Source organism: Loxodonta africana, chromosome 1, assembly GCF_030014295.1.
Source record: "Loxodonta africana isolate mLoxAfr1 chromosome 1, mLoxAfr1.hap2, whole genome shotgun sequence".
In the NCBI taxonomy this organism is placed as follows: domain Eukaryota; kingdom Metazoa; phylum Chordata; class Mammalia; order Proboscidea; family Elephantidae; genus Loxodonta; species Loxodonta africana.
The window spans coordinates 183,005,101-183,016,958 of NC_087342.1; the positions used below are offsets into that span (position 1 = coordinate 183,005,101).

General features: G+C 39.0%; 1 protein-coding gene across 4 annotated transcripts in view; it reads left to right on the forward strand.

Moving 5' to 3' along the window:
- The window catches only part of NUS1 (NUS1 dehydrodolichyl diphosphate synthase subunit), a 52,489-nt gene that overhangs the window by 17,012 nt on the left and 23,619 nt on the right, over positions 1-11,858 (forward strand). For 2 of the 4 annotated variants that reach the window (XR_010322794.1, XM_003404255.4), the window contains exons 2-4: positions 3,136-3,261; positions 5,082-5,231; positions 10,880-10,979. Coding sequence is in view for 2 of the 4 variants with exons in the window: in XM_003404255.4 (XP_003404303.2) it covers positions 3,136-3,261; positions 5,082-5,231; positions 10,880-10,979 (376 nt within the window). In the remaining 2 variants the exon portion in view is untranslated. Of the gene's footprint in view, positions 1-3,135; positions 3,262-3,978; positions 4,299-5,081; positions 5,232-10,879; positions 10,980-11,858 lie in introns of those variants that run through there. The other 2 variants (XR_010322796.1, XM_064290290.1) reach the window with 2 other exon arrangements.

The window sequence follows — 11,858 nt, forward strand, 5'->3', positions numbered from 1 at the left end:
TAAACTTTGGCCTGGAAGGCACTTAGCTCTCTTGCTCTAGAGCTCTCTTGCTCTAGCTCCACCGATAAGTGCCCGGAGGCACCCCACTCATAGCAACCCTGTGTACAACAGAACGAAACAATGCCCAGTACTGCGCCATCCTCACAATCATTGGTATGCTTGAGCTCATTGCTGCAGCCGTTGTGTCAGTCCATCTTGTTGAGCATCTTCCTGTTTTTCGCTGACCCTCTGCCAAGCATGGTGTCCTTCTCCAGGGACTGGTTCTTCCTGATAACATGTCCAAAATATGTTAGATAAAGTCTTGCCATCCTTGCTTCTAAGGAGCATTTTGGCTGTACCTCTTCCAAGACAGATTTGTTCTTTTGGTAGTCCACAGTGTTTTCAGTGTTCTTCACCACCACCGTAATTCAAAGGTGTTAATTATTCTTCGATCTTCCTTATTCATTGTCCAGCTTTTACATGCATATGAGACAACTGAAAACATTTTGGCTCAGGTCAGGTGCACTTTAGTCTTCAAGGTGACATCTTTGCTTTTTAACACTTTAAGGAGGTCTTTTGCAGCAGATTTGCCCAGTGCAGTGCATCTTTTGATTATTGACTGCTGTTTCCGTGGGTGTTGACTGTGGATCCAAGTAAAATGAAATCCTTGACAACTTCAGTCTTCTTGGTTTATCATAATGTTGCTTACTGATTCAGTTGTGAGGATTTTTGTTTTCTTCATGTTGAGATGTAGTCCATACTAAAGGTCATACATAGTCTTTGATCTTCATCATTACTTGCTCAAAAATGATATTAATCACATTTATTTAAAATTTTGTTAATATTTGATTAGAAATGTATTTTTTTGTTTAATCTTGCTCTGGATATGGCTGTTACAAAAACGTTTACTCACTATTTCCAAGTTTAGAGTCCTTATGATTGTGGGCTTCTATAAGCGGTCACGTTATCAGCTCTCTGGTTTTCCCTTCAGATGAACTCTCTTACCTTTGGGAGACTTCATCCTTCTTTGTATGTACAGCTCTTACCTTAAGGAGGATGGCTCCCAATTATATATCTACTTCTCAATCCCTGACCTGTTTTCTTTTTTCAGCAGACGTTTACTTGTTGAGTGTCTGCTCTGTGCCAGGCACTATGCTGGGCCCTGGTGAGCAAAACAAATAAGATCCTTAACTATATTAAACACACACACACACACACACACACACACACACACACACACACAATGAGGGTTTTAAGGAGAAGAGTGTAAAAATGGTGTGGCAGGAGCGTTTGACCTCCTGTGACTTCACAAGGGGGCGGGAGTATCAAGAGCAACAGTCCAAGGCTGATTCCTATGAAGAAGAGGTCAGACATACCTCCTCTCTCCAACCTTTTTACCAATTTTGACACTATCTGTCTGTGCCTCCTATAGCATTCTCTACTTCTCTACCGGGTTTGATATTTCATTGCAATGGCCACACAGAACTCACAGACCATACTCACAGTTATGAGGTTTATTGAGGAAGTAACAGGTTACAATTCAGTGTCAGAAACAACTCAGGATACAGTTGTTTTATCTGGAGAGCCTCTTCTCAGTCATGCCTGCAGTTGGGCCTCTCTCTGGCTCTGGGGCCCTTGGCCCAGCCTCTACCCTGCTCAGGCAAGTGTTGCAAAGCTTGTTAGCTCCATCAGTAAGTGCCTGGGGTACCCCACTCAGTCAGGAAGCCTCCTACCCGAAGATTCTCCGCTCTCTTGCCCTGTGGGGGTCAGCATACCCATTGTAACTGCCTAGTTCTGTGGGCCGGGAAGCTGTTCTCCTGTTTCTGCTGCCACTGTTTTTCTTGTGCTGCTTCTTGCCATCTTGTGCCATCCCTGGTGTTATAGCTCTCTCTCCCTCTGTGCCTAGGGGGTTCTCAGCACAGGGACTCTAGGTCCAAAGGACGTGCTCCATTTCCATCTCTTCTTAGTGGTAGTGAGATTCCCCTATTCCAACTTGGGGATGGCTCATTTTAAGCCTAGTGGGATGGCAAAACTGACCAATCCCCTTGTTAGGGTTGCATACACCTAATTTGCATGGTCCCATCCCCACAAGGGTGCCTTTGACCTTATTTGCATTATTAACAAAGGCTTTCCCCACCAAAGAAGACTGCTTTTATTTTGAATTGCTGTTGTACATACACTGCCAAATTGGCACTTGCATATAGCATATTTTGTGCTGTATTTTCATATATATTTATTATATCCTCTCTCCTGGACTGCTTTGAAATCTGATCTGACTGAGAGTCTCTGTGTGGACTGCTTTGAAATCTGACCTGACTGAGAGTACAGGGAAGGCCCACTTGATAAAGAAAAAAGGCAGTGGCCACTCTAAAGCTGCGTCTTTGAAAATACTCCAGAAACCTACTGCTTGTTTTTAGAGTTCTTTATTAGTTTTATATATTAAATTTATGCTACATAGTTACTTTGTTTTTCTTAGTTATATGATATTGGTTAAAGTTTTAACCTTTCTGTGTAGCGTTGAAGGATCAAAGGCATTATATGCAGTTTATTTCTATGCTTTTCCATAGAATCAGAATTTGATAGGTAGAGGAAGTGTGTACTATAGACAGTGCACATTTTCCATTGTTACTAATTGATGGTTTTGTTACTTTTGTCTTTTATTCTCTACTTTTTACATAATTCATATTAGTTCCTCCTAAGAGTAAAAAAAATATTCCGAATAAGGTAATAATATTTCATCCATATAGTACACCTGCAGGGAAGACCATTAGACTGAGAATTAGGAAGGTCTGGGCTCTAGACCACCACTGTGATTCATAATTTCTTTGACAAATTACTTAAGGATGTTGGGTTTTATCCTTAAGCAATCATTTACTAAAGGTAAACGATCTCTTAAAATTCCTTTCTAGGTCTGAATTTTTGTCATATTCACGTTGGTACTAAGTAGTTATTCCTGTCCTTTTTTTTTTACCTTAGCCTGAAGCTAGACTGTTATATTTATGAAGTTTTGTTGTTGGTTTTTTTAGTTTGGGGTTAGTCATTACTGCTTCGTTTAGAACTTGTTCATTTCAGGATCTAGTGTTTTCACGAGTAAGCATTAATTACTGAAGAGGATAAATTAACCTCGTTATTTACTTACTTTTTTTTCTATTTAAGGCATTTTCAAAAGAAATAATTCCAGATTAATGGATGAAATTTTAAAACAGCAGCAGGAACTTCTGGGCTTAGATTGTTCCAAATATTCACCAGAGTTTGCAAATAGTAATGACAAAGATGATCAAGGTAAGATGAATATGCAGCATACGCAGATGTGTGTTTGCATTTCAAGGCAAATTTTCTCTTTCATTCATTCATTTTACTGTTTTAGTCCTTATTGTCGCTGTATTTAATCATTAGATTTATTAGACTTTTCATGTCTTAATCTTGTTAAAGGGTAATTTTCAGAAAAAGAAAATCACGACCAGGAGCCAGGTTGTAAAATAGCTGTAATAGAGTCAGAATTGGGTGGAACTCTATGGACAATACATATTCTTCAATTGAAGCATAAAATTTTTCTACAGTCTTGATTTTTTTTCCCTTCTGAGCTGTGTGTCTACTGTGCTATGATTAGGGGTGACATTTTAGATGAGTAGAAATTGTTACCTAGCCTGTAGTTAAAATTCCTAATTCTAGAGGATTTATTCACAAATACAATGTCCATTTGAACATTTTGAAAAGAACGCAGCGTTTACGTATGTACATAAATGTGATTTGGGGTGTTTGGGCCCTTTCTGAGGAGAATAGCTAAGTACATTTTTTTTTTTTAAATAATTTTTATTGTGCTTTAAGTGAAAGTTTACAAGTCAAGTCAGTCTGTCACATAGAAGCTTATATACACCTTACTCCATACTCCCACTTACTCTCCCCCTAATGAGTCAGCCTGCTCCTTCCTTCCAGTCTCTCCTTTCGTGACCGTTTTGCCAGTTTCTAACCCTCTCTACCCTCCCATCTCCCCTCCAGACAGGAGACACCAACACAGTCTCAAGTGTCCACCTGATACAAGTAGCTCACTCTTCATCAGCATCTCTCTCCAACCCATTGTCCAGTCCCTTCCATGTCTGATGAGTTGTCTTCGGGAATGGTTCCTGTCCTGGGCCAACAGAAGGTTTGGGGACCATGACCGCCGGGATTCTTCTAGTCTCAGTCAGACCATTAAGTCTGGTCTTTTTATGAGAATTTGGGGTCTGCATCCCACTGTTCTCCTGCTCCCTCAGGGGTTCTCTGTTGTGCTCCCTGTCAGGGCGGTCATCAGTTTTGGCCGGGCAGCATCTCAGGATGATGTAAGTCTCTGGTTCATGTGGCCCTTTTTATCTCTTGGGCTCATAGTTATTGTGTGACCTTGGTGTTCTTCATTCTCCTTTGATCCGGGTGGGTTGAGACCAATTGATACATCTTAGATGGCCGCTTGTTAGCGTTTAAGACCCCAGATACCACACTTCAAAGTGGGATGCAGAATGTTTTCATAATAGAATTATTTTGCCAATTGACTTAGAAGTCCCCTTAAGCCATAGTCCCCAAACCCCCGTCCTTGCTCCGCTGACCTTCGAAGCATTCGGTTTATCCCGGAAACGTCTTTGCTTTTGGTCCAGTCCAGTTGAGCTGACCTTCCATGTATTGAGTATTGTCCTTCCCTTCACCTGAAGTAGTTCTTATCTACTAATTAATCAGTAAATAACCCTCTCCCACCCTCCCTCCTTCCCCCCTCGTAACCACAAAAGTATGTGTTCTTCTCAGTTTATACTATTTCTCAAGATCTTATAATAGTGGTGTTATACAATATTTGTCCTTTTGCATCTGACTAATTTCACTCAGCATAATGCCTTCCAGGTTCCTCCATGTTATGAAATGTTTCACAGATTCGTCACTGTTCTTTATCGATGCGTAGTATTCCATTGTGCTAAGTACACTTTGATACGGAAATTGAGAAATTTAGATTCTTGTTAACTATGAGAAATGTTTATTTTGTTCTCAATTTAGTATTTCTTAAAACTGAATTTAAACTATGTCTAGAAGAGGTTTTTTTTTTTTTTTTTTTTTAATATCTTGTTTGTTTTTTCCTCTAGTTTTAAATTGCCAATCAGCAGTGAAGGTGCTGTCCCCAGAAGATGGAAAAGCAGATATTGTGAGAGCCGCGCAGGACTTTTGCCAGTTAGTAGCCCAGCAGCAAAAGAGACCTACAGATTTGGATGTAGATATGTTAGACAGTTTACTTAGTAAGTCATGTGTATACACACACACACACACACACACACACTCACACTCACGAATGTTTTTAGTTTTTCCCACAAGATTGTAGTATCAAAGAGAATATTTAGGCTCCTTTCACAGTATAAGGAAACCCTGGTGGTGTAGTGGTTAAGTGCTACGGCTGCTAACCTGAAGGTTGGCAGTTCAAATCCGCCAGGCGGTCTTTGGAAACCCTGTGGGGCAGTTCTACTCTGTCCTATAGGGTCGCTATAAGTCTGAATTGACTCGACGGCAAATGGTTTGGTTTTGGTCACAGTATAAAACTTTATTTAAAAAAAAAAAATGATTGTCTTTATAATTGTTAGGTGTCTGAGATTTAAAGACCCATTTGTGACAATGGCTTTGAGATAATGAAATTTATAGTCCACTAACTTGCACGGGGACTTAACGGGAAAGGAGAGGACTTAAGTGGATATTTTTTGTCCCCTTGGGGTTTTGAGTATTCTTGAAAGTAGGACTTTTACTTATCAGCCTTCCTCCCTCCTCCTCTTTCCTTGTTTAGGAATATGTTTGAACGTAATAGCTATTTAGGGAGCAGCCTCAAGGTGTGGGTTCTCAAGGATATAATCTTACTGTTATCTGTGACTTTTTTTTTTAAGTCTTTTATATTTAATATACTACTATATTTGTAATGTTATATCTTTTTTTTTTTTTTAAAGCTGTTTATAAAAGCCTTCAGTTTGCTTTTTCTCCCTAGAGCCCCTGTAGAAACATTTTGCCTTAACTTCATGGTCCTTCTGCTTGCTAGCATTGTCCTCGATCCTTTTGAAGAGAGGCAGTACATCTAACAAAGTCATGTCCAGTGATAGCTTCTATAGCCATACCATTTCAGACATGCATTTTACCTTTCAATCATTTACATAGAGTCTCCATTCATCTTACTCATTAATCATGCATTTTCTATCTAAGCGATTCATGTAACTATTCTGTTTCTTCTACTTTGCCACATGTCCATCACAGGGCACAATCCCTCTTTGACCTCATGTTCTCATTAACCCCCAGCTTTCACTGGCTACCTACTTCTTAGCCTACTCTTCTATTCCTACTCTGTCATTGCTTGACTATACTCAGACCGAATGAGTAGGCTTAAAGTAGACCATTGTGGAGTCTCTGGTCAGAGATTACTCATATGTGGACTGTCTTCTCAATCCTGTGAAGTCCCAGTCAGAGATTTAATTTATGAAGATGCCCTGAAAGGTTCGCACAGGGGCCCAAAGCTGACCTTTCAAATAGCGTGTCACAAAGTGCTGAAGTTGAGGATGGATTTAGCCTTCAGGGTTTGTAGACCCACAATAAATGAAAATATACACAGCCCTTAAGTGAACTCATTTATCTGGCAGAAGCAAACACTGAATACTGTCACCTCAAAAAGTTACCTCTTCACTGCAGTTAATCCTTCCCTTCAACCCTAGGCAATCACTCGCCTGCTGTGTGACTAGACTTTTACTTTTAGAACTTTTATGTAAATGGAATCATACAATATATATAGTATATATATTGTATATAGTCTTTTGAGTCTCGCTTCTTTCACCTAGCATAATATTTTTTGAGGTTGAGCTATGTTGCATGTTATTCCTTTTTATTGGTGAGTAGTGTTCTATTGTATGGATAGACCCCATTTTGTTTATTTCTTAACCCACTGATGCACATTTGGATATTTGCAGTTTTCGAGTAATGCTGCTATGACCACTTTCTTACAAGTCTTTGTGCGGACATATGTTTTGTTTTCTCTTGGGTAGATACCTAATAGTGGAATTCCTAGGTCTTATGGAAACCCTGGTGGCGTAATGGTTAAGAGCTTCAGCTGCTAACCAAAAGGTCAGCAGTTCGAATCCACCAGGCACTCCTTGGAAACCCTATGGGGCAGCTCTACTTTGTCCTTTGGGTTCTCTATGAGTCGAAATTGACTCTACGGCAACGGGTTTGTTTTTTTAGTATAGGGAGGAAGTGAAGGAGCCCTGATGGCGCAGTGGTTAAGCGCTGTGCTGTTAACCCAAAGATCTTTGATTCGAACCACCAACTGCTCTGTGGGAAGATGTGGCATTCTGCTTCTGTAAAGATTTACAGCCTCGGAGACGCTAAGGGGCAGTTCTACCCTATTTTATAGGGTTGTAATGAGTAGGAATCGACTGGGTGGCATAGAGTTGATTTGTTTATAGTGAGTGAATATTTAAGCCTTAAAGAAACTGCCAAACTGTTTTCCAAAGAGTCAGTACCATTTTACATTCCAACTGACAGTGTATGAGGGTTCCAGTTTCTCTACATCCTTGCCAATACATAGTACTGTCAGCTTTTTTTTTTTTTTTTCTTTTAACCATTCTGGTGGATATGTAATAGTTTATCACTGTGGTATTAATTCACATTTTCTTAATGAGTAATAATGTTGAGTATTTTTCATGTGCTAATTTGTCAACTCTATCTTCTTTGGTAAGTGATTTTCAAATATTTTGCCTATTTTTAATGTGTTTGTGTTATTACTGAGTTTTAAGGGTTCTTTATATACTTGATACAGATAGTTTACATGATTTGCAAGTATTTTTTTCCTAGACCTTAGCTTATCTTTTTATTTTCTTACTGGTGTCTTTTAAGGGGTTCCTTAATGGTGTTAAAAAAAAGTTCAGTGGTTAAGAGTTCGGCTGCTAACCAAAAGGTTGGCAATTCGAATCCCACCAGTTGCTCCTTGGAAACCCTATGGGGCAGTTCTACTCTGTCCTATACGGTTGCTGTGAGTCAGAATTGACTTGATGGCAGTGGGTTTGGTTTTGGTTTAATGGTGTTAGGTAAAGGATACCAATTTTTCTGTTTGTCAAAAGCCTATTTTTTCCCCCCTTCAATTACCTTAGCTCCTTTATTGAAATCTTTTGACCATAAATATGTGGGTTTATTTCTGGGCTCTCGATTCTGTTCCATTGGCTTATATGTTTATCCATATAATGCCATACTTTGTTGATTACTGTGGCCTTATAGTAAGTTTTGAAATCAGGTAGTATAAGTCCTTCAACTTTGATTTTTTTTTTTCCCAAAGTTATTTTGGCTATTCCTTTGCCTTTTCATATAAATTTTAGAATCAGCTTGTCAATTTCTGAAAAAAACTGCTGGAATTTTGATAGATATTGCATTGACTATAGATCAATATGGAAAGAATTGCTATCTTAACAATATTGAGTCTTCTAATTAATGAACATACTATCTCTTTCCGTTTATTTGAGTCTTCATTTTTCTCTCAACAGTGTTTTCTAATTTCATGGTATAGGGTTTTCTACAGCTTTTGTTTAGTTTATTCCCAAGTATTTTTTTGATGGTATTGTTAATGGTTTTTAAATTTTATTTTAGGATTGTTTATTGATAGTATATGGAAATACAATTGGTTTTCTTTACACCTACTCCCATTTACCGACTTTCTCATTATACATTTTGCACGTGACAGTAGTAAAACGTTTACTCTCTGACTGTTTTGTGCATTAATGATGTACATCTAGCAGTAACGAACTCCAAGGTGCGAGGCACAAGTAACGTCAGCTGTGATGGTTATGTGTTAACTTGGCTGGGCCATGATTCTTAGTGGTTTGGCAGTTATGTAATGACATAACTGAGCAGTTATGTAATGATTTAATCCGGCAGTTATATAGCAATGTGATTTGGCTGTTGTGTAATGCTATAGTCATCCTCCATTTTTGATCTGACGTGGTCATCCTCCATTTTTGCGTAATGCCCATTTTCACGTAATGACCTAGCCTTTGGAACCTAACCATGTCAATAAGGGAGGAGTGGTTGTATTGATTTTGTGTCCTAAGACTATCCTGAAGTCATTTAATAATTGCAGGATTTTTGTAGATTCTTAGGATAATTTTTTTTTTTTTTATTTCACTTCTTATGTCAGCATAGTTTAGTGGTCAGCTGTTGACTTGCACCAAGGCTATGGTGCTCAAACACCGCAAGCTCCTAAGGCTTCCATGATCCATGTGGAGTGGAAGAGTGCCTTCAAAGTTGCCACTAGTTCTCAAGTGTCATTGACTTTTGTTTTTCACTGGACTTTTTTGCCACCTTGTTTTGCTCCTCCTTTTCCCTGATGCCATATGTTTCCCAGTCAGCCATGGATGTGTAGAGAGGTTATCTCAACCCTTATTTGCAGGATCCCCTTGTTAAATGTCTAGCCATTATACTGCTTGTCCCAACTGGGACTATAACCACAGGCTAGCAAAGCCGTGGGTTTTCCTCTTTCATTCCCTATCAACTTCATCACTTTTAGCTGGCAAAACTGTGGATTTTCACCATCCAGGACCCCTCTTCCCCAAATTGAATCTGTGTCTTTTGGCAGCAAGCAACAAAACCAGTGGCTTTTACAGGCAGCACCATGCTGGTAGAATGACAGTTCTCTGTAGTTGACTGGGGGAGAGGGGTTAGAATTGAGAGCACTTCCAGCCAAGGTACCATAGACTCTTGTTTTTACCTGAACTCTGCCTTTGCTCTTAAATGGTTGGTTGTAGTCCATTTTAATACATGTTTTTTTTATGAAGAGGATCATTGCCCTCTTCATACCACCATAATCAGAAGTCCCTTCTTGTTATTTTTTTTTTACTAGAGAGGATTTCTTTTTAGCCAGCAGAGGAGTATGTGTTCCTTTACTTAATCTATTTACTCTACCAAGGTGAACTTTTAAAGAGACTTTGTTGTGGAAATAATTCTTTACTATTACTGCTAGATGGGCCTGTCTAATCCAGTTCCCTTACTTAATAATTAAGACCTGGAGAGGTTGTGTGACAAGCAAGTTACTGACAGAACTGAGATTATTAGAAACTGTTAGAACCTGGACCTCTCAAATTATACTATCTTTTTTATTTTACCTTTGGCTTTTCAAACTTTGAAACATTTGAAATGTCTGCATTCCTTTTTCCCCAAGCCAGGTGTCATGGAATCCAGTTTGTAAAACAAATAAAAAATGGACATGTTCTTATTGAGGCAGGTGTTCAGTCTCCTTTTCCCCCTTGAGGGAGCTTGAGCTCTGGAGAATAATGAAAATGTTTGTTGGGTATATATATTTGTATGTAGGATTGGTCGTTCTGGCTTCTTAAGTGCAAATTAAGGGACTTGGGGGAAAGAAGGAGAGTAGATACTTTTCATTTTCAGCTGTGAAATTATTTGACTCTGTGGCCAGAATAAATAATTGTAGAGCAGTGTCCTTTCCAGGATGCCAAGAACATGCTGAAGCTGAGTCTTGAGAAATAGATAGGATTTGGGGGGGTACCCATTGGGCTTAGGGTGGGTATTGGGTTACCTCTCCTTTTCAGGTACTTAATCCAGTTAAGTGGACTTTTGAAAAGACTTCTGCATTTGGAATTGGTATTAAAGTATATGTTACAGAGTGGGGTTAGGGGCATGCAAACATACAATAAAGCTTTTGATGAAAACAAGTGCTCAAAGCATAAGAAGCATTTTGCCTTTGGTCATTTCAGCAGTTTGAATCCATCAGCCACTCATTGGAAACCCTATGGGGCGGTTCTACTCTATCCTGTAGGGTCGCTGTGAGTTGGAATTGACTTGACAGTAGTTTGGTTTGGGTTTAGATTAAATAAGCAATGCATGTTAAGTTACCATATATTTCTTTATTCCCAAGGTTCAAATGGTTTCCCTGATCCTGATTTAGTATTGAAGTTTGGTCCTGTGGACAGCACATTAGGCTTTCTTCCCTGGCACATCAGACTGACTGAGATTGTGTAAGTAATTAGAAGTATATTAACTTGGATTCAATTCATCGTGTTCCTTTGTAAGTGAGAGCTATCCCTATTGATCAGAGTTGTTGATTTTAAAGAAGAGGTGTGATTTGGGCCTAATTTGTTTAATCAGAGAAGAGAGGACGCATAGGGGATTGGTAGGGAAGGTAAGAAAAGCACTGGGTGGGGGCAGGAAAAATGAATGTGGCATTTTAAAGACATAGTGATGGAACTGGCCATACAAGAACAGAAAGTGAGTATTGGGTAATAGTATGAAGTGAAATAAGATAGTTTGGGGGTGTTAAAAGTTTAGAAGGCTTTGAATGTCAGTATAAGGAGTTTGTTCACTTATTTGGAGAAACAGACCACTGAGCCTGTGGATAATGTCAGAATGTTGATTTTGGAAGATTTGTTTGGCATCTGTGCGTTAAGTGGATTGGATTTGGGAAATGTTGAGGTCAAAAGACAAAGAGGGCATAACCATAATTCAGAGGTAAAGTGATAAGGAATACAGTGGTGAGAATGAAACCTATTATTTAGAACAGGGTTTGGCAAACTTTTTCTGTAAAGGGCCAGAAAGTAAATATTTTAGAATTTTTGGGCCATATGACCTGTTGCAACTACTCCTTTCAGTTGCAAGTACTCAACTACACTAGTGTAGCTAAACAACATAAATAATAGATAAATGGCTGTGACTATGTTCCAATAAAACTTTATTTACAAATGGCAGCAGTGATACCTTGTGAACTGAGAATGGCATGGAGGGAAGAGTATATATTTTAGAACAGATAGAGCATGTTTGGATCTTAGCTGTGACTTTTGGGAAGTTATTTAAGCATCTCTAGTTGTACAATGTAGAGGGTCAGTGAAAAAGAGGAAGAC